The 21,668-nt window shown below is 41.9% G+C and overlaps 2 protein-coding genes across 9 annotated transcripts in view; one reads left to right on the top strand and one right to left on the bottom strand.

The window, feature by feature from the left end:
* FTO (FTO alpha-ketoglutarate dependent dioxygenase) overlaps positions 1–15,320 on the bottom strand; it is a 329,085-nt gene extending 313,765 nt beyond the window's left edge. For 2 of the 3 annotated variants that reach the window (XM_034788562.1, XM_034788563.1), the window contains exon 1: positions 15,149–15,320. In XM_034788562.1, coding sequence (XP_034644453.1) covers positions 15,149–15,241 — 93 coding nt within the window. In that variant the 5' untranslated portion in view covers positions 15,242–15,320. The remainder of the gene's footprint in view (positions 1–15,148) is intronic. The other variant, XM_034788561.1, reaches the window with a different exon arrangement.
* Positions 15,321–15,494: 174 nt separating this feature from the next.
* The window catches only part of RPGRIP1L (RPGRIP1 like), a 124,046-nt gene continuing 117,872 nt past the window's right edge, over positions 15,495–21,668 (top strand). For all 6 annotated transcript variants that reach the window (XR_004647978.1, XR_004647977.1, XM_034788304.1 and 3 more), the window contains exons 1-2: positions 15,495–15,618; positions 21,028–21,119. Coding sequence is in view for 4 of the 6 variants with exons in the window: in XM_034788304.1 (XP_034644195.1) it covers positions 21,035–21,119 (85 nt within the window). In the remaining 2 variants the exon portion in view is untranslated. The remainder of the gene's footprint in view (positions 15,619–21,027; positions 21,120–21,668) is intronic.

The raw sequence follows: 21,668 nt of genomic DNA, 5'->3' as shown, positions 1-21,668 counted from the left end.
GTACAAAAAATTATAATCCATCTCAGATATTAAAACAAATGCACAAGCAAATACTGAAATCAAAGGATTGGACTGTTTGTTATCAGACAGTACCAGCATTTGAGATTAACGGCAAGAAGAAGGGTGAAGACTTCATGTAGCCCTCCATGCCATGATCTAATTTTTGAGACCAATGCTTTTGGACAGAGGTCTCTTGCAAGTGACACTGACTATCAACAAGGGAGAGTGAAAGCTGCCTCGGAAAATACATAAAGGGCATAAAAATATGAAGTGAACAAATGTGGGTTGCTATTTCTAGGCACTTGCCAACCTTCAACTTTATGTGATTTTATTGGTTTCCTTATGAAACCTGGAGGTTTTGGGGGAGTGGTTATTTTTAAATGTACAAAAATATTTACAAATAAGCACAGTGAGTATAATTTAACCAATTGGCAAGATAGTGCTATTTCATTTGTTTTGGATTAAAGTTTTACATTGTAAAGAACCTATGCTGAATCTAAACCTCTTAATCTGATATTTTCCTTTTAAAATATATACCACTTGAAATGTACAAACAAGGACATTATGGGAGAAAATATAGGGACACCTTTTAAATCCATTATAATAAATTGCAGTAGAGAAGCTTTTTGCAGGAACAGTAACAGACAGTGAATATTATGCTAAAAACAGGACATGACCCTCCTAAATATGAACAATTTCTATGCACAGTATTCTGCACTTGGACAGAAAAATGGCTATTCTATATTGCCTTTGATTTCTTATTTTATTATAATCAATTAAGCTTTCTATACTGGACTCCTTAAAGTATACTGTACCTGACAATCAGTACTTCAGCTATTCACAACTGCTTTTCAAATCACACAAGCTGACCTCTCTCTCTATAATATTACATTACAGTGAGATCCAAAATGAACATTGCAGTTTGACAGTTAACCTCAGGCACCACTGATCTAGTATCTAGTTGCTTATACTGCTGGCTGAAAAGCTGATAGGATACGCAAGACAAGCTGAGAGTTTAACTGGCAGAGCTGCTCAAATCTAAATTGTGTTATTTGAAACTTAGACCACAAGAGACAACAGTTCACTTCTTACCCTGGCAACAGATTCAACCTCTTGGCCCTGTGAAAGTCATCTGAATACATACAGCGCACACACTCACAAAACTCTTCCTATCTTATGACTGAAGATGTATTCAACACACTTATATTTTATGCACATTTGATCATCCTGTTGACAGCCCTGGAAGTTAAGTAATATGGACTATTGCACATAGGTTTCAAACCTTGATGGAGCCCAATAGCAGGCTACTTTTGACAGTCAAATAATGACAAGCACATTGCAGGCTGATGCCCGTCATTCATGAACATCTTGGCCTGCTCCAACTGCTGCATAGCGACTAAGTGGAGGGTCAAAGGTTAAGCTCTAAGAAGACAGCAATGAAGGGCAACTGTCATGCACCACTGCATATTGTGAGGCAGCAAGGAGTGGTTGTCTACTGAAGAACATGCAAAATGTTCTCATTCTGTCCAAGCAGACACATATCTGAAGGTCCTAAACGAGACCATTGCCAATTCATGAAGAGCCAAACTGACAGCATGCCATTCAAGCTGTCTGCCTCAAATTTGACTTATTTCTATTTCAAATCACGAATGCATGCAAAATATAAGGTTAAGCAGAGCTCTTCAGCAATTGTTTAAAGCAAACTAGACTTTCTTTCTTTTTTAAAAAAGGCACCTAAACTTTTTTTTTTTTTTTTTTTTTTTTTTTTAAATGTTAAGCAGGAAAGTCAACAATCCACAAGCATTTATCTGGTTCTCTCAGCAGATTGTAGTCATTTTCAAATTATACATACTGAACTCTGTTTTCTAAATACTGAATTTTCTTTAAATTATGAGATGACTGGATCCTGACATCTTATAATCAGAGTTAATAAAAACACCTGGAACGCTGATTTGATATTTGTGTATTAATATTACAATAGAACCATACCTATTACAGCACTGCAAATAAATATGTTGCATTGTTCTGTAAAATCATAATAATTTCCATTATAAATTGTTCAATAACAATATTTTAATATTTGTTTAAAAGCACTGTTTCTGAAGAGTTATGTTTGCACAGTATGATCAACAATCAAATTGCACTATTTTACATAATACATATAAACCATATTTTTAACCAATAGCCAGCCAAGATTTATATTTTCTGTTTGCACATTTAAATTGTGTGATCATATTCAGGTTTGCCTGTATTAACATATAAAATACTTATGGAAAAAAAGAAATGCTTTGTTGATTAGATAAACAGTGATGCCTCCCATCTTTCACATAAAGCGAATGCCAGACATTAAATTTAATCAGGCTGACAAAGTGTCATAAGGGTTAGGTTTTTTATGCCCTTTTCATGAACAGCCCATCTCTCCTGCACTTACGGGGGCCAAATACTGCCCTTTAACAAAACAGATCAACATGCAAAGTGCTTGTTTCTCTTTGCTAGGTCACTGGTATCATCCCACTTGTGACACAAGACACCGCTTTGTACCAATTTCTGTCATGCCACCGACATATTAAAGGCCCTATTCACAAATTGTGTGCTTTGTAAGCGAAAAAGAGAGTGAATCATCATTATTTATGAGGCATACATTTGGTTCAGAAAGCAGAAAACTACTTGCCTGTCTCATACACGAATGCCTTATGCACAAACTCCTCAGTGAGTTGTATATTTATTTGGGTCTATTATAGTACCGGTCACACGGTCAGCACTTACCTAATTATAAATAATAATGAACCTCAAGAAATTGTGAAAACAGCCAAATCACTGCATTTCAAGGGTCTGCAGGCCAAAAAAGCCTAAATCATAAGCATTCCTCTGCAGCTGTGAAAGGCCCTATCTGCAGAGGACATGGTGAATTTCCACTGAAAAAAATATACAAATAAACCAAGCCACTTCTCCTCCAGGCTGGGAAGGAAGAAAGTGAGAGAGTGTGAGAGGAAGGATGGTTACACTGTTAGCTTGGAGACCCAGGTTCAGTTCTCTGCTGTGCCACAGGCTTCCCATGTGACCACTATGGGCAGGTCTACACTTAAAATGCTGCAGCAGTGCAACTGCACTGCTATAGCGCTTCAGTGAAGACACTACTACACCAATGGAAGAACTTTTCCTGTTGGCGTAGTTAAAACACCTCCACGAGAGGCAGTAGTTATGTTGACAGGAGAAGCCCTCCTATCGACGCTGTGGCTTAGGCTGGTCTAACTGCGTCACTCAGGGGTGTGGATTTTTACACCTGAGTGACATAGTTATACTGATGTAAGTTTATAGTGTAGACCTGGCCTTAGTCTTTCTGTGCCTCAGTTCCCCATCTGTAAAATGGACATCACAGCCATACCTCACAGAGGTGTTGTGAAGATAAATGCATTAAGGATCATAAAATCCTCAGTGTGACAGATATGGTAATTTCCTGCAATATCCTTGAAAGACCTTATTGTATTAAGTTTGCGTATTACTGTGGGCCAGGATTGTCTGTAACCTCTGTAAGAGGGAGATGTAACAGATATTGCAACACCATGTAGTATCTTTTGGGTCCATTGTTTTTAATGAGTGGTTTATGTAAGATTGTGTGCTAATCATGGGGGGAGGGCTACCACAGCTCCTCCAGGAACTAAAAACAGTGAGTGGGTGGTGATAAAGGCAAATCAGTAAGGTTGAACTCCTAAGAGAGATACTATCTCCTGGGAGACCTGCATATATTAGTTCAAACTAGATTCTCCAGAGACCAACAGACAAAAATAGGACATTTGGATATATAGCCCAAGTTTAAACTGACTCAGGGCCTTTATTTTTGATTCAGCAAATGGACAGGACCGTATGTTGAAGTTGGGGGCCATTCTTAGGAAAGGGTTGCAAAGACTTAATCTACTAGAGTCCCATAAGGCTGATAAAAAGCTTTAGATTACCTATCATGCATGTATGTTCTTTTATTGTTTTAATATGTTTTCTATGTAATGCTTTTACCTTAAGAATAAATGTGCTTGCTTGTAAATAATTATGTGGTAACTTGTAACTGCTGGCAACTACTCTGTTCTTACCATCTGGAGAGGAAGCATAGAGTAGACATTGGCCTGTTTAGGCCGTCTGGCTTGGTGGGAATATCACAGGTAGGCAACAAGTGGTGCAGCCTGGAAAAACCCCAGTCAGGAGGGAGACAGACATGGGTCTCTGCCACAGGAGGCGACTACTGAGGAGCTGGAAGCCTAGAATGGGTGCCCTTGATGGACCACAAGGGGAGGACACAGGTGAAGTAGTTCTGTGAACTGTGACACTCAGATATTTAAGTAAAGGAAGCTACACAAGTAACAGGTAGACAGACAGACTGTAGTTCAAGTATTATGGTGATGGGGAACATATAAAGACAGATTAGGGGAGCCTGACAAAGGTGTCAACACTTTGTGAGACAATGGAATATAGTTCCACAATACTCTCTCTCAAAGTCAAACAGACTGGTAGTGCTATATTCATCTGCTGGCCACCTTCACCCCAGGAGTAGTGGCCTGGATTCCCTAGAGCATCAGAGCTGTAACACAGCCTCGGGCTGAGGATAATTTTATACGTAGAAGCTCCCTGCACCAACTCCATCTGCCTAGGCTGGGTGAAGCGGAGAGCTAGGGATATTTGCCCTTAATTAACAGAACTAAAATACATTTTTAAGAAATGCATATAGTTGAATCACATTATTGGGGCAGAAATACCATTTGTAGTATCCATTAGCCCATTGTTTTATATCACATTTTTCTCCACATGTAGGACTCAATCATGCAAAACACTGCCTACCATACATAGTGCTAATACCCCATTGACTATTTCACAGGGCTACTTCAATGTGGTTACTCACTATAGTAAGCACCACATCTGGTAATAAGTGTTTGCACAACTGGACCCTTAGTTTATTTTCAACTGAACCACCAGCAAAACAGAAAGTGACAAATACTACAAATACACCACATCTTGCAAGATCAAGCCTTAACAGTACAAGTGCCTAATCCACTATCCAGTTTCATAGGATGGGATAGGCTTAATTCCAATTAGCATGTGTCCAGTTCCTTTTCTATGGAAAGTTTATCAACCAACATCTTATTAAAACTTTTAAGAGAAAGCACAACAGATTAAAAGATGCACAAATATGACCAACTATCTATAATTTTTTTTTAAACCACAAACTCTAGGACAGTAGTTTTCAGCCTTTTTTCATTTGTGGACCTCTAAAACCATTTCGAACAGAAGTGCGGACCCCTTTGGAAATCTTAGACAGTCTGCAGACCCCCAGGAGTTGAAAAACACTGCTCTAGAAAACAGAGCAGGGAAGCATCAGGTGACGATGGCCTAGATTTTGGGGTGGGGTGGGGAACAAAACCATAAATCCCCTGTTACCACAGATTCAAATCCTAGCATAGTTGATTCAGCTCTTTCTCCTTCCAGAAGTTTTTTTAATTCTGCTTGCTGTGAATGGGCAGTAAACATCCAACGGCCCATTACATAAACACTACTTATTCCAGTGTATTTATCGATTACAACCCATCTCTGTATTAGAGCACTGTGTGCCAGTTAGGCTCTTACCTAGAACTGGGCAGAACTGGATTTTCATTTTGTGGGATCGCACGATATGTAACATTGCATAGAACAGACAGGAGAATTTTTGCTCTTACGTAATTTCAATTGTTTCCATTGTAGCCGTAAGACTCATTGGAGTCCAATCCTACTATCCTTTAAGGAGGCAAAACTTAAAAGTAATGTGAGTTGCCTCTAGTCAGGCCTTTAAGGAATTTAAACATAGATTTGCTCAACTTGTAAAATAATCACAAAAATATCAAAGTGCACAGTTACTTAAGACCTAAGCTATAATGTTTCCAGCTCTATAAGAACAAAAATAGCAACACCTGTTTTACCATACTAGGTATCCTTTCAAGTATTCAATGCATGGAGCACCAGTTGCCTCAGGGTCATGAAATAATACTAAAAACTTTATAATCATTCATTGATTTAGTTTTCAGCATAGTATATCATTTGAATCCAATGGGAACATAAAGAGCTATTTGTGAGGTCAACCACAGTACAGACAGAGGCTGACATGATATCGATGGCAAGGTGGAAAGAAATTGCCAAATACAGCAGATCAATACCTCGTTTCACTGTTACAGCCTTCTGCAGACACAAAATATATATCTTTACAGCTACGAAAATAATAATAATGAAAGTGGGAGATAAATGCTTCCCTCAAGGTAAACTATTTGATTAGCTGAGGGCAAAGGTGACAACAGCAGTTACACTAAAGTAACTTTACACTCTTAAATAAAAGTAGTGGGATGAGCAGCAGATAAAAGGTCAAAATTAAACTGAACAAATTCTAGGGGATAGAGATGTAATTCTTCTAGGAAGGGTGCATTATGTGCAGTATAATGGAAGAGAGGCTGCTTAAATAAAACACAATAGTCCAGAGTTTCCTTCCACAGTAAGACTATCATAACTTTAAAACAAACGATTTGTAAACTACTGCACTATTATTTATTATACAGAGGATTTCAAGAATCCATAATAAAGTATATTTCATAACAATGTTTTAAATGGTAATAGTCATAAACATACTTTGTAGTTCAGTATCAAATACAGAATACAGAATACAATATTATACTCCCATTTGGTAACAGAAGGCAAGAGGATCATTTAATATTTTGATGCTGTAGGTCATTAAAGGTAAACTGAATAACTGAGAATATGGATGAATTATTGTAACCATAATTAGAACCCAATCCTGCTCCCACTGAAATCAATGAAAGTTTTATCACTGTTTCCATAGGGAACAATGTGACTCCATCATGGTTTAATTTCAAAAGGGAAGAGTCACTTCTGGAGCTGCTAATGTGGAATGCCATTAACATCATGTGCTGTATGTGCAGAATCTGAAGACAGATTCCTGTGGGCTGCTTCTGGTATTACACAACAATATACCCCAGTTTTATATGATCAACACAGTGCAAAAATTAATTTTATCCAAATAAAACCAAAACTGTACTATCCCTGCCCAGAAAGAGGACCATTGTTGAGTGAAAACTGGCCTATTTGCACACAAAGTTCTATTTTCCTTTAAAAAAAATCCAAGGGGTGGTTTTATTTTTCTTTACTTTTGTGATAAATCTGCAGACATATTTGCCCTAACTTCAGATTTAAAGGTTTCTGAATTTTATTTCAAATATTCCACATAGTTCTAGCCACTACTGCTTTCACAGTTCATTAGTGCACAAAGAAAAGAGGCAGACAGGCTGCACCATCTTTCAGAGGTCAATTCCTTTTCAACCATACCCATAAAATAATACTTTGGATATACCCTGAAAAAGAAGGGAGCAGATAAGTGTAGCTTTATATTGGACAGTGCCTTCCGAGGAGTTCTGAGAGAACTCCAAAGATTTGATAATTTTCTTAATTTTAGTGCTAGCTTTTAAGGATCTCTACTTTGTGTTCTTGAAGATTATGGAAGAGGGGTATTCAATAATGAAGTTAGAACTAAACAAATGACATGGGGTTAGATCATCCCATCTGTGGATATAAAGAACAAAAAACAAAATGGATATTTGCTCAGGTGTGGGGCCTGAGGGGACACATGAAAGGATATGCCACCATTCGGGCATCATTCCCCCATTTCCCCAGAGGTACGTCCACAGAAGTGTCCTGGAGATCCAGATCTGAGCACGGGAAGAGGTTTGAGTTCTGTCAGAATGTTGTTCCTCCATCCCCACCTAAAGCAATTACTTTAGACACTTTTCCCCATACACATGTGAGCATACGCGCTAACACACTTAAGAGGGATTCTGTGGGTAGCAGCGGGGGAGGGGAGGGGGAGGGAAGAGGCGCGCTTTGGGCACCTCAGAGATTCCACTGGTTTAAGTTCAATGGGACTAACTTGGGTGACTAATAGTTTGCTTATGTTAAAAAAAAAAAAAATTAACTGCACTTTTTGGAGACTGATAGAAATAAATCTTAAACTTTTAATGTCATGTATCAAAATGTAGAAGAAATTGCTATGGAGCCGCTGGCCTGCAAACACTGAAGCATGTGTGTAATTAAATACATTACCCAGGGGCATGGAATACAAGAGTTATCCTAGCCTATGAATAGGAATTTTAAATGTCTGTTGAGCCCCATCTTGCAGGCAGACCTGTATAACTAAGCAGAGCCCACCTGAAGCTTATGTACAGTTGCAGGATCAAGGTAGGGTTACCATACGTCCAGATTTTACCGGACATGTCCGGCTTTTGGGGGCTCAAATCCCCGTCCGGGGGGAAATCCCCAAAAGCCGGGCATGTCCGGGAAAATCGGGAGGGCTCGGTGGTGCTTGGCCGGGGCCGGTGGTGCGGGGCCGGGGGCATGGTGCCGGGCCAGGAGCCGGGGGCGCGGTGCCGGGCCGGGGTCCGGGGAGCCGGTCAGCCGGGGCCGGGGAGCCGAGCCCGCGGAGCTGAGCCCGCGGGGCCGGGAGCCGGCAGTGCTGGGCGGGCCGGGGGTGGTCGGCCGGGGCCGGCACCCCAGGGCCCGAGCCAACCCAGGCTGGAAACGCCGGGGGGCCAGCCTGGGCCGCGCCTCCTCCCCCCACACCCCCCTTACCTGCTTCAGGCTTCCCGCGAATCAAATATTCGCGGGAAGCAGGGGAGGGGGCGGAGACTTTGGGAGGGGGCGGGGTTGGGGCGGGCTGGGGGCGGGGCCGGGGGGCCATGGAGTGTCCTCCATTTGGAGGCACAAAATATGGTAATCCTAGCAGAAGGCACACATAATATACTCTTGGTAAGGCTGATTCTTTTAAAAATAATGTAAGTTGGATCCATTACAATAAAACCAAAAATAGCAATGAGAGGGGCAATTACAAAGTAAACACTTCTACAAGCATTGCTAGAGGGAAGATCAACTTGACGCTTTAAGCATTTAAAAAAAAAAAAAAGTCTGATTTAAGATTCCCCTCCCCCATCTCAGGGTGAATCATCTTCATGCAACATTACTAAACACTTTTCTTAAAAATAATCATCCGTCCTCCAGTTCTAGACCCTGATCTTGCAACAAGAACTGTTAGAATGTCTCACAAGCGATCTCCCAATGACTTTATTAGCACTCCAAAAAAGGGCACAGGTCCATGTTAACGAATCCTGATGCGGGAACATGGTCATTGAAGCAGTTTTGCTGTTTTTAAACAGCTCCATTTTGGGAGGTGGTGTGCACCTGCAACACCAGTTATTATTACTAATTATCTGTATTACAGTAGTGCCTAGAGACCACAATCAAGATCAATGCCCCACTGTGCTAGGCACTATACATATAAAATGGCCAGTCCCTGCCCTTTTATCTTACAATCTAAATAAATAAAATAAACAAAGGGTGAGAGAGGCAATGAAGAAACATCAGAACGGCCATACTGGGTCAGACCAAAGGTCCATCTAGCCCAGGATCCTGTCTTCCGACCGTGGCCAATGCCAGGTGCTCCAGAGGGAATGAACAGAATAGGTAATCATCAAATGATCCATCCTGTCACCCATTCCCAGCTTCTGGGAAACAGAGGCTAGGGACACCATCCCTGCCCATGCTGCCTAATAGCCATTGACGGACCTATCCTCCATTAACTTATCTAGTTCTTTTTTGAACCCTGTTATAGTCTTGGCCTTCACAACAGCCTCTGGCAAGGAGTTCCACAGGTTGACTATGCATTGTGTGAAAAAAAATACTTCCTTTTATTTTAAACCTGCTGCCTATTATTTTCATTTGGTGACCCCTAGTTCTTGTGGTAGGAGAAGGAGTAAATAACACTTCCTTATTTATTTTCTCCACACCAGTCATGATTTTATAGACCTCTATCATAAAACCCAGTCTTATTAATCTCTCCTCACAGAACAGCCATTCCATACCCCTCATCATTTTTTTTTTGCCCTTTTCTGAACCTTTTCCAATTCCAATACATCTTTTTTGAGATGGGGCGGCCACATCTGCATGCAGTATTCAAGATGTGAGCATATCATGTATTTATACAGAGGCAATATATTTTCTGTCTTATTCTCTATGCCTTTCTTAATAATTTCCAACACTCTGTTCGCTTTTTTGACTTCTGCTGCACATTGAGTGGATATTTTCAGAGAACTATCCACAATGACTCCAAGATCTCTTTCTTGAGTAGTAACAGCTAATTTAGACCGCATCATTTTACATGTATAGGTGCGATTATGTTTTACAATGTACATTACATTACATTTATCAACACTGAATTTTATCTGCCATTTCGTTGCCCAGTCACCCAGTTTTGAGGGATCCTTTTGTAGCTCTTCGCAGTCTGCCTGGGACTTAACTATCTTGAGAAGTTTTGTATCATCTGCCAATTTTGCCACCTCACTGTTTACCCATTTTTCAAGATCATTTATGAATATGTTGAATAGGACTGGGCCCAGTACAGACCCCTGGGAGATACCACTATTTACCTCTCTCCATTCTGAAAATTGATAATTTATTCCTACCCTTTGTTTCCAATCTTTTAACTAGTTACCCACCCATGAGATGACCTTCCCTCTTATCCCATGACAGCTTAAAAGGAACAGAAAGATGAAGCAACAGCAGGTCAGTGGCACAGCAGAGAATAGAACCAGTTCTCCCAACTCCCAGTCCAGAACCTGTCACCTCTCAATGAAATCAATGGGAACTGAAGGAACTCAGCAGCCAGATGCCGGGCCAGATGCCAAATTTGTAAAGTTACAGATGACAGTGGAAATATATTTAGAGCTTTAGGAGACAATATTTTCAAGATAGTAAAATACAAACATTCTTTGTGTTAGTCTCTGGTACACTCTCCTTACAGGACACAATCGACAAAACAAACTAGAGCTTGCAATAAAAATCCAAGTAACTTACATTCTTAGCACTTATTGATATCTTATACTTGCAAACTTCTAATCTGGGCAAGATGGGCCTGTTCTTATTTATAACAAAAACAACAGACAGTGTAAAACAGCATGTTTAATAAATCTGGGGACATAAAGTACCATCATAATTCAGACCAGCAAGACAGACACTCACTCCTTAATTAAGTGGGTGATGTTCTATTTAAAACAAAAAGACAACCCTGGGCTATAGAGAAGATTAAGCACTCGCTCTTGCAAAGGAAGCTCCAACTATTATCAATGTAAAGGCTTTAAATAATGAAAAATAAACCATCTAATAGACTGTATTCAATAGTAAGTAGAAAGTCAGGACACAGACTGATTTGGATTAACACATTTTCAGTTATAACAAGTAATTTTACAGAGGATTAGTATCTTGATGGTCTGATCAATACTAGGCACTGCTTCTATTACAGATGAAGAGAAAATTACCCCTCAGGTAATAAAGTGTGTGTGTCTTGGTTCTCCTTCATTTGCTGAGTCCATTACTGTAATGGTCCCAGCATTAACAGCTGGGGCAATTTAAACAGCAGGGTTGTGATGAATTTAAAAGTAGGGAACATTTTACTCTGCATATGCAAGGCCTCTACCTGGTTGTTTCCAATATACAGATCATGTTTTATGTGACAATCAACACTATTTCTCAATTACCGTCTCATTAATAACATTAGGGCCCAATAATGTGACTAAAACAAAAACTGCTAGTGGCATATTGGCTGCTGATTCTGCTAAAACTCGCACACTGTTTACCTAAGCAAGAAGCATAACATAACAACAGACTTATCTGAGTGCATAATACTTTGTATGTTCACATTATTTCACTTAGATACAGACACTGTAAGAAAACTGACAAAATAAATTTAATCAACAAATTAACATTTTTATTGTTTTATTAAGAAAAATGCAAACAATAAATTACACCAATGCAATATTAAAGCTGAGATATTTAACCATATAAAAGAGATTACTGTTTTCCAACATCAACCTTAACTCCTGTCCCTGGTTATGTTATTTTGAGAATAGTTGGTTACATCAGTGGTGTATGAGAAAGTGATAAAACACCCTATTTAAATGCCTATTTGGTATGTGCCAGGCAGCAAGTTAAGAATGATATGGGGAACGGAATTCCTGATTTTTGATGGGATGAAATCTCAACCTTAACACTATTGACTATATTTGTAGAAGACTTCCTTTTTCTTTTTGTAAATAAAATAAAAAAAATTATGATATTTTAGCACAGATTAAAGAATTCTCGATTACTTTCCCTTTCAACCCTGCTCACATGTGGAACAATCACACACCAAAATATACAGATGCCACTAAAATCCTTTCTGAACATTCAGATGTCTGTATGTTGATACATTTTCTTATTTGTATTGCCATAGCCCCAAATGATCCCAACTGCGGAGCCAATTGTACTGGGTGCTATACAAATATATATTTAATGACGGTGAGACAGATTCATTGCTGCTAGCTCTTGTTTGTTAGCATTATACAGCCGCTTTCACCAGTGTAAATGACTACACAAGATGCAAGTTAATACTGAATTGGGTCCAGTAGTATCATCCCCCAAAATCCTACAAGCTAATCTTATTCAAGTTGAGGAAGATAACATTCTGGGGGGATTGGTATGCCATTTTTCAAACAGTCCTAATTTAATTCCTAATCCCACAAACTCTTACTCATGCAAGATACTACCTGCCAACTGAAGTTGCTGGTGCTTAGCACCTCTCAGGCTTACATTTACTTTTAAACTTTTTTTTTTTTAAACCCATAAACATATTAAGTAATGCACTCATTGCTCATTGAGCAATGCATACTTGCCATGGATTAAATTTTAAAAGAAAACCGTGACTATTAATCAGACAAAGTATCTTGAAGGTGAAAAATCCTTGTTTTTTTTTTTTTTTTTTAAATGTGTGAGGATTTGTTTGTTTTTAATTAAAAGTATTTCAAATATTCAAAAAATAACAATTAAACTTTTAAGGGGAAAAAATAGATTCTGGGCTGAGACCAAGCACGGGAAAGTTGGTTTTGAAAAGCGTATATTTTCAATTAAGTAAAGGAAATGGCCAAAACTATGGCCTACTCTGTAACAAAGTAAGGAACCCAAATAAAAAGCAGATCAGACTAATTCCATTTAAATTATGTGTGAAGAGAAAGGAAACTCTCATAGGTGTGGCGTGCTCAATTAAAATGTCTGTCCTGTTGGAATCACCAATCAATAATGTCTAGCCTAACAGCTCTATTTTCATGTTGAACACTACAATGCACACAAAGGCAATATTTTGGTGAAGGCAGGATAGGAGAGCTAGGCTTAGGACAAATAATACCCTGAAATTAATTGGCACTCATCACCTTGAGGAAGTTCTGCTAGTTTCCATCACTTTGCACCCATATGAATATTCAGCCCAAGGGCACTAGCATTCCACAGAGACCAAAAGCATATAAAACATTGCAATTTCATCATTACATTACAGAAACTGTACTCTAAAGAAATCCCACCACAGTCCTTGGAGCAGGAGAGTTCTTCTAAAACAGCACAAAACAAAAACTTTGATGATGTGCATGAAGGCTTCCTTTGAAGAAAGAAAGGTAGCCTGCTGCAGGAGATCAGTGCTTGGTCATCACTAAGGCCTAACCTCAGCCTCTACTGATGTGTGTGTGTGTGCACACTTCTTCTTGCACTATACCCCTTGCACTATAGTTCCTCTTACCCCTAATTTATACAGGTGTAAGTGAGATCAGAGTTCAGCTGTTTGTTTTAAAGTCTAAATGTTACACATACTTAATACAAACTATACAGGGGCCTTATATTCTCCTTTCACTTACACTGGTGCATAGCGGTAACGCCATGAAATCAATGAAGTTACAACAGTGTAAAGTCATCAATAAAGGAAAATCAGATTCATAATATTAATCAAATACTGTATGAGGGTGCTAGAGAGCCATACAAAAAAATATAGTTAATAGTGTCTTCAAACTATATAAATTAGTACTCTGGGTTAAATTTTCAAGGTGGGCTCATAATATCATTAAACATACACACACATTCAAGAAAAAAATTCAAATGCCAGAAAGCTATAACGTACCTAATATTCCTATCAAATACATGAATATAAAATCATTTGGATCATCTGGGCCAGGGGGGAAATGTTTTACTGGAAAAACAAAAGCACACTTATTTGGCCATTTAGTAAGAAGATACTGGGGAAATAATTTAATGTGCATGTAGTCACAAAAATTACTCTGGGTGAACATTATAAAGTTACCACTAAGAATGTAATCCAGAAACCATGAAAGACCTTGGAAATGGCTTCAAAAATAGTCACAGTTTCAAAGTTATTTATATAAAAAAATTATTAAATCTAGCACGAGAACAGCACCAATTTTTAGCCACCATCAGGACTGGGATTAGCACTCAGAGGCAGCAGGCTCCCAGCCCTGTGCTCAGGCCACACCTCCCACAGCTAGAAGCAAGGCAACTGTGTCCCACTCTTGGTCTACAGTAAACAAATGGCCTGTCGCACGCGACCAAAACGATTTCGTGACCAAGAGGTGGAAGGAAGTAGCCCTGGGAGACGGACACTGCCCTGTAGACACTGAGACTTTTCAACTCCACCGGAGAAGTCAACCACAGCCACATGCTTGCTGAACCGAAGAGCACAAGGCGGACAGCGCCAGTGGAGGGCTGCGGACAGTGACCCACCAGCGCGCTGCGATATCATGGGAAGAGGGGGAGGATTTGAACCCAGGACACCTGGGGAGGGCTCCAGTCGAACGCCCCGGGAGCGCTGACTAACACTCGGGCTCCGCAGGCAGCGGACAGACCAGTGTCGGGCTTCGGGCTTAATCCTAAACTGCGCGGCCGCCTCCTCCGCCGTGGCGCTCAGACGAGCGGGCCGCTGCTGCAATTCACAGCCGGGGAAGGGGGTCAGGGGTCCCGGCCGGGAGCAGCGCCCAGTACCAGCCCCTCCTGCCGCGGAGGACGGGGGGGTCCTGCCTGGGCACGGATGCTCCGGCAACCCCGACAGGCTGGGGCGTGATGAGCTCCCCCGCAGGCAGCAGAGACGTCCGCCTGGCGCCACCTGGCCTGCAGAGCCCTGCCTGGGGGCGGGCCGGCGCGCGGCAGAGGCGAGCTCGGGGGGAGGGCGGCCTGACGAGGCTGGGAGGGACAGGAAGCAAAGAGAAGGTACCTTGGCTTCTTTTTTCTCGTTCGCCCCTGCTCGCCTCTTCATGCTGCTGCCTGCCGTGCTTGAGCACAGCCCCAGACGCGTGCGGCGCCCCATACCGCCGCGCTCGGCCTCCCAGTAGTCTTTTCAGCTTCTTCCTGCCGGCACCAGTGCAGGCCCAGAGCTCCGGGCAGGACTACAACTCCCGAGATGCAGCGCGGTTGACACACGGGAAGGGAGGGGGTGTAGTCCGGAGCCTGGAACGCTCGCCCCCGAACTACAACTCCCGTCAGACAGTGGGGCACAGCCTCGCCGCCCCCCTCTCACCCCCCCGCGTCGGCGGAAGTGACCTTTTTGCGTAGCAACAGAGGCCGTTGCTAACGGAGTATGAGCGGCCGCGGGGGAGAGAGGAGCACGCAGGGCCGTGAGTGCACAGGGAGCTTTACCGCCTCTGGGACACGGGGGCAGGCGCGGTAACAAGCTCGGGCCGTCGGGTAGGTTCCGTGCAGGGCTCGCTGGGACATGATGGACGGAGCAGGGAAAAATTAGCCGGTGCTCTGCACCCACCGGCTGCCAAGCTCCCCACTCCTCGCCTCCTTCTCCCCTGCTTCCCGCCCCCAACAGCTGTTTGGCGGCGCTTAGGACTTTGTGGGTGCGGGAGGAGGGGGCACTGGACGGCACTCAGGGGAGGAGACGGAGAAGAGGCAGGGGTGGGGCCTTGAGGTAAGGGGGTGGAATAGGGGCGGGGCCAGGGGGTGGCCGGGGGGTCGAGCATCCACGGGGCAGAGGGGAAGTCGGCGCCTATGTCAGCATCACCATGTTGTGCAATGGACACTTGACAAAATTACCGGACTTAGTGACGGACATTGGCAAGGGGGCAGGAGGGGGTTGTGGGCTGAGGCGGGGGTTGGGGTGCAGGGGGGTGAAGGCTCTGGCTGGGGGTGCAGGCTCTGGGGTGGGGCTGGGGATGGCTGCAGCTGCTATTGGCCATGGTTCCTGGCCAATGAGCTGGGAGCTGTGGAGTCAGCGCTTGGGGAAAGGGGGCAGAGGCAGTGTGCAGAGCCGCTTAGCCGTGCCTCTGCGAGCAACAGCAGGTACAGGAAGTCTTACCTTGGGTGGCTCCCTGTCCCAGCTCTTGCTGGCAGAGGCGTGGCCCCCCCACAGCTCTCATTGGCTGCAGTTCCCAGCCAATGGGCTGGGAGCTGTAGAGTCAGTGCTCAGGGAGGGGGAATGGAGGTACCATGCAGATCTCCTTGGTCGCGCCTCTGCCAGCAACAGCAGGGATGGGGAGCCGCCTGTGAGCACCCCCCACGGACCTAAAAATTTTTACGGTGAACACTTGTGTCCATGTACGGCCATGTTGCAGACCCCGTGACAGAGCTGTACTATGGTTTGTCTAGCCATGGCCTACCCTGGGCGTGGGGTGTGTGGTTTTTTTTTTTTTTTTTTTAACGTAATGGGGCTGCCACCTATTCTGGTCTATGCAGACTGGTGCCCCCTTTCCTTGGGGCAGGTCCTGGTCCCCAGATCACATGGGGGCCCATGAGATGCCATCCTATATCAGGGTGCCTTGCTCCCAGAGATTTGAGCACAGGAGTGTGGCTGGCTACCCCAAGGGCTACTCTCAGTCCTGCTCCTGGCTAAGGGCCAGATGCTTCCCACAGATACGTAGATAACACTGGTCTCAAATGGGAATTGCAGTCCTCTGCCTGAGGGGAGAGTGTAGCTTTAAGATACGCATGGGCTCTTGCCTTGCATACATACACCACCATGTTTTCCCCTAAGGTTACCCATTCTTGCTAGCACTGGTTCAGCTACACAGGTGGGAGTGCAAGTGTAGGCAAGGTGCTGGTGTCTCCCAGAGTTTCAAACACTGTCCCACCCAGACTGGCTTAGTCTAGGTCACTCAGGGTTACACTGATGGCTGTTAGCATATAGGCCTTTTTGTTAGCCTGAGATAGAATTCTGGGTTTGATTTTTTTTGATACTTTTATACTACTACTATGTGTGAAGAACAAAGACACTGTGTGTTCCATTCCCCACAACCAGATGGGTCTTTTAGTACAATGAGAAAAGATAAGGGATAGTGCTAAAGTGTTACGGGTCTGGTAGGATGTAATATATGAGCATACACTGGAAGGCTGCCTGGCTCTTTTCTCAAGGCAAGGTCAAGCAACCAATTGGGAGGGGATGGGGGGAAGGTATAAAACACTAAAAGGCCAAAGAAATGCCTGTCCCTGACTATAGCACAACCACACACAGGATACAAAACAGGTGGGATAAAGACCCTAGACTCATGATCCTCCAGAATGGAACATGACCATAAGTTGTAAGATGTGGGACCAAGGGTGTCCATTGAGGTATATTTGGGGCTGCTAAGAAGGAGGAGGTGGGGAATGGGAAGGGGGAATGAGGAACGGGGACACAGGCAAGGCTCTGCGGCGTCAGAGCTGGGAACGGACCACTGGGAAACAGACTCTACGGTGTGTAGAGCTCTGGATATGCTTGCTTGGAACTAACCCCAATAAATATTGCATTGCCTGCACTTTGGACTTCTGGTCTTCTGCTTTCTGTCTGCATGACGAGAACCAGGGGAGGGGGTGAAAGGAAAGCCCTCTAACGGTGGCTGGATAGCCTGTCTACTCTGGGGCTCCTGCCATTGATATCGCCAGTAGAACTGCAACCAGGGGGAGAAGGCTAGAAATCGCTTCTGTGTCAGTTCCCAGATTCCTAATGTCGGGACAATGATATTTACCCACTTACCTCATATAGGGTGGCTGCAAAATGTAGTGAATGTTTGCAAAGTATTTTGAAGGCAAACCCCTGTATAAGTGTGCATTTGTTATTTATTTGTGTAGCATTAGCAATTAGAGGACCCAAGTGCATTTCTTGCACCAGTTGCTGCAGAATGTGCCAATGCACTGAGACAGTGAAAAACAAACAATACACCTCAACATTGTAACATCCAGAAAAGTGTGAAAGAATATTGGACCATGTGTCTATGTTCACTCCTAAAAAAGAATGTGAGACTATTTTTAATGCCATCTCCCAATAGGCACTGTTTCTTGGGGAAAAAGATAAATGGTGACCCCAGTACAGTGTAAACAGTTACCTCTGATGTATGGCTAGAAGAAGAATGCAGTGTGTAAGGAATTTACAAATTTGTGGCTTGGAGATATGTGTTTGTTTGTTTGTTCCCTACATTATGCTAAAAATGGCCAGTATTTTCAAATGGAAGTGCCTAAAATTAGGCATTTAAATCCTTACTTAGCTAAATAAGTATCCTAATTTTCAGAGGTGCTGAGCATGTACGGCTCCTATCGAGTTCAATAAAAACTGCACCTTTTAGCCTGGCTGAAAATTAGATTACTAATTTAGGTACCTAACGACAGTTTAGGGGTAACTCCCATCTGCCAGTTTGAACTGTATCCAAGTTGAATGGGCTGAAGCGGATCAAGAGACCACTTGCACATTCTTTTTGCAGAATTGGGCCATAAACAGGTATTTAGGTGTTTAGCTTTAAGCAATCATGTTTGGCAATTTTTGTCCTTGTGTGCAAATTGTAAATCTGTATATAAATTTCTTTGTAATGTTTGTCAAATACAAATAGTGCTAAAACAATTCCATAAATTCAGTGCTACAGATTACAAAGCTACTATTTTCTGCAGGATAAATAGCGCTCTGGAAATTTCATGATTTTATGCTAAAGCCCAAAAATTATGTTGGTTAATCACAATATTTCTAATTTCCTTCTTCCAATTGTGAAGTTTGTGCTTCATTTCCAAGGACAGGAACTGAGTAGTAATCATGTAACCATTATCCTTTATAGGGTAAACTATTCTGGGGGCAAAAAACAGTCAGAGTTGATGGGTTGCAGGATGCAATGGAAGAGGGTATGTGTGTCTTCCTATTGATTAGTCCTAGGGCAGGAGGACTGGTCTATACTTAAAACAAACCACAAGTGTGTTTCTTTTCAGACCCTGTAGACAAGCAAATCTTAGCAGTCTTTTGGTTAACCATTTTAGCTACTTAGGAGAAGGGTGAAATAACTAAAGAAAATAAATTAAAGAAAAGAAAGAGAAAAATTTAATTGCTTACACAAAAAGTCAACAGCCTCGCCTTCATCATTAATTCAAACAGACGACTCATACAAAGGAATTCTCTGTCTGTTTGGAAAACAAACAAATAACTAGACACTGAATGAATTTGAAACACCAGAAATTAGTTATCTAGATGCCAAACCATTCTCTTAAAACATAAAGAGCTTGATGGCACATTACACATGGAATTTGTTTTTCTCCCTTGTTGTTCAGAGAAAACAAAGTCTTCACTCATCCTGTTCTGAGATATTACAACACCACAGTGGTGCGGCTGTGCCCTGTAGCACTTCATTGAAGACGCTACTATGTTGATGGGAGATGTAGTTAATCCACCTCCATGACAGGTATAACTATGCCAAATGGAGAAGCTCTCTCTAGAACTACAGCTCTAAACTATAAATACAATTGCTTTGTTGTAACAAGATTGTGATACACTCTCATCAGATTTGATCAGTTAAATTGATGCCTTCCAATTATGTAATTTGGAGACCTTTGGGAAAAACCCATGCATTTTGGAAGTGATGTCAGGAGGTTCTGATTACAGAGGCAAAACTCCCATTGACTTAAATGAGAGTTTTGTTTGAGCAAGCAGTTTATGATTGGGCCCTGAGTTAGTGTTCAACAAATAACCCTGACATGTTTCTATGGGGAATTGCTCTTTGGGTGTCATGTTTCAGAGGAAAGACGATGGATACTAATGGTCATTAAAGATATCAGTGCACTTCTTGCAAGAGTGGTGTGTTAGAACAAATATGCACCAGTATTGCAAGGCAGAGGGTAACAGCATTGGTATTTGATTTGGAGGAAGTTACTTGCTTTTCAGAAGAAAAACACAGCTTTGGGGTAAAATGGACAAATGGTTCTCAGAACGCTTCCAGGTCATGTAGTTACTCTTTTCAAAGTGGTGTCAATCTTCAAGCAGTGATACTTGCTGCTAATTCTAGCTCAGTCTCTAAACTTCCCAAGACATTTCTGGACTCACTATTCGTTTTCAGAATGTCTTTCTTTTATGTCTTTCTTTTATGTTAATTCAGCTTTGGTCAAATTTGTGGACAGCACCAAAACTGGAGAGGATGTAAACCCACAAAAAAATAGAACCAAACTGCAAAATAACCTGGAAAAGTTAGAGCAGTATGGCTCCGCAGACAATGAGGTTCTAGTATTATTCCTTCATGTGTCTAAGCATTCTGTTTGCCTCATAGAAGATGCAAGATCAGGTTTAGGAGATGAGGTGTCCATAAGAGCCTCTGTTTTAAGAAGTGATCCTTAGTATGCAAATGTTTGAGAACCACTTGAGGAAAACTAAATGAGCAGTAATGAGGCCTGGAAAGGCAATATAAACAGGAACACCCTCCATTTTTCTTAGGCCATTCACAATGGGGAACAGAGCAGAATGTTCCACCTGTTGATGCTTTAAGCTTCCTGCTATAAACAGTAGAAATCAATGAGTTTGGATCAGATACTTAAGATCAATGGAAGTCATTCCATTGATTTCATTGTGCTTTGTATCAGACCCTGAAGAAAAAAAAAGTTTAATCTACAGCCCTTTTTAAAATAAATTATAGGAGCTGTACTGTAGAAAGGAGTATGTATGATATACTATGATTCAGATTGGCATAATGTTAAAAACTGAAAGTTTTTAATGTCCCCCGAGTCATACATTTGGGGCAGGAGGTCTTACTATAGTGAATCTGTCATTACCTTTTTCTTATTCATTTTATATGATGTAATTATTGTTCGTTCTAGTCTCACAGTTTAAGTTACAGATGGAAAAGGATTTCATATGAATTTTGTTATCCACAGATAAACCATGTCTGCTCCAGCTGATGAAACTGCAGGAGACCTGCCTGTGAGAGATGTAGGTCTAAATCTAGCTGGAATTGGAGGATTACAAGGTTTGTACCAGCTGTTATTTATTACAGTGACAGACTTCGATCAGTGACTTTGTTGGCTTCCTTCTAAAAATGTTTCTGATATTCACACTTATGAAAATTAAGTTCAGATAATATTCAGAGTCAGGGTTATATTCACAAAGATATAAGATAATTCAGAGTTGTTCATACTATTTATATAGCGCTCAGGCCTACAAGGTGCTGGGCATCTGCAAGTCCATCGAGCCATATCCAGTTTATCGACTGATGTTAGTGCGAGCAGAAGCTGGCCCATTGAACATGGGAGCAGAAGGCGCTCAGCATCTCTGAGGAGGTGCTCTGCTCCTCTTAGAATCAGATCCGTTGTATGTACCGTCGTCTACTGTGTTGAGGCTTATTTCATACATTAGCGTGAATTTCCTGGACCTTATCAGTTAATGTTTTTATAGTTTTGTGTGAATAAATTCCCTATGCTTTTAAAAAGGACTCTGTCCAATCTATATAAAAATTACTTTTTAGATTGTGTGTTTACATATGAAGTGCTGTGAATCAGTTAAACTATTTCCTCTCTAT

The sequence above is a fragment of the Trachemys scripta genome, chromosome 13, assembly GCF_013100865.1.
Source record: "Trachemys scripta elegans isolate TJP31775 chromosome 13, CAS_Tse_1.0, whole genome shotgun sequence".
NCBI lineage: Eukaryota > Metazoa > Chordata > Testudines > Emydidae > Trachemys > Trachemys scripta.
This window is presented reverse-complemented; position numbering and strand designations above follow the sequence as displayed.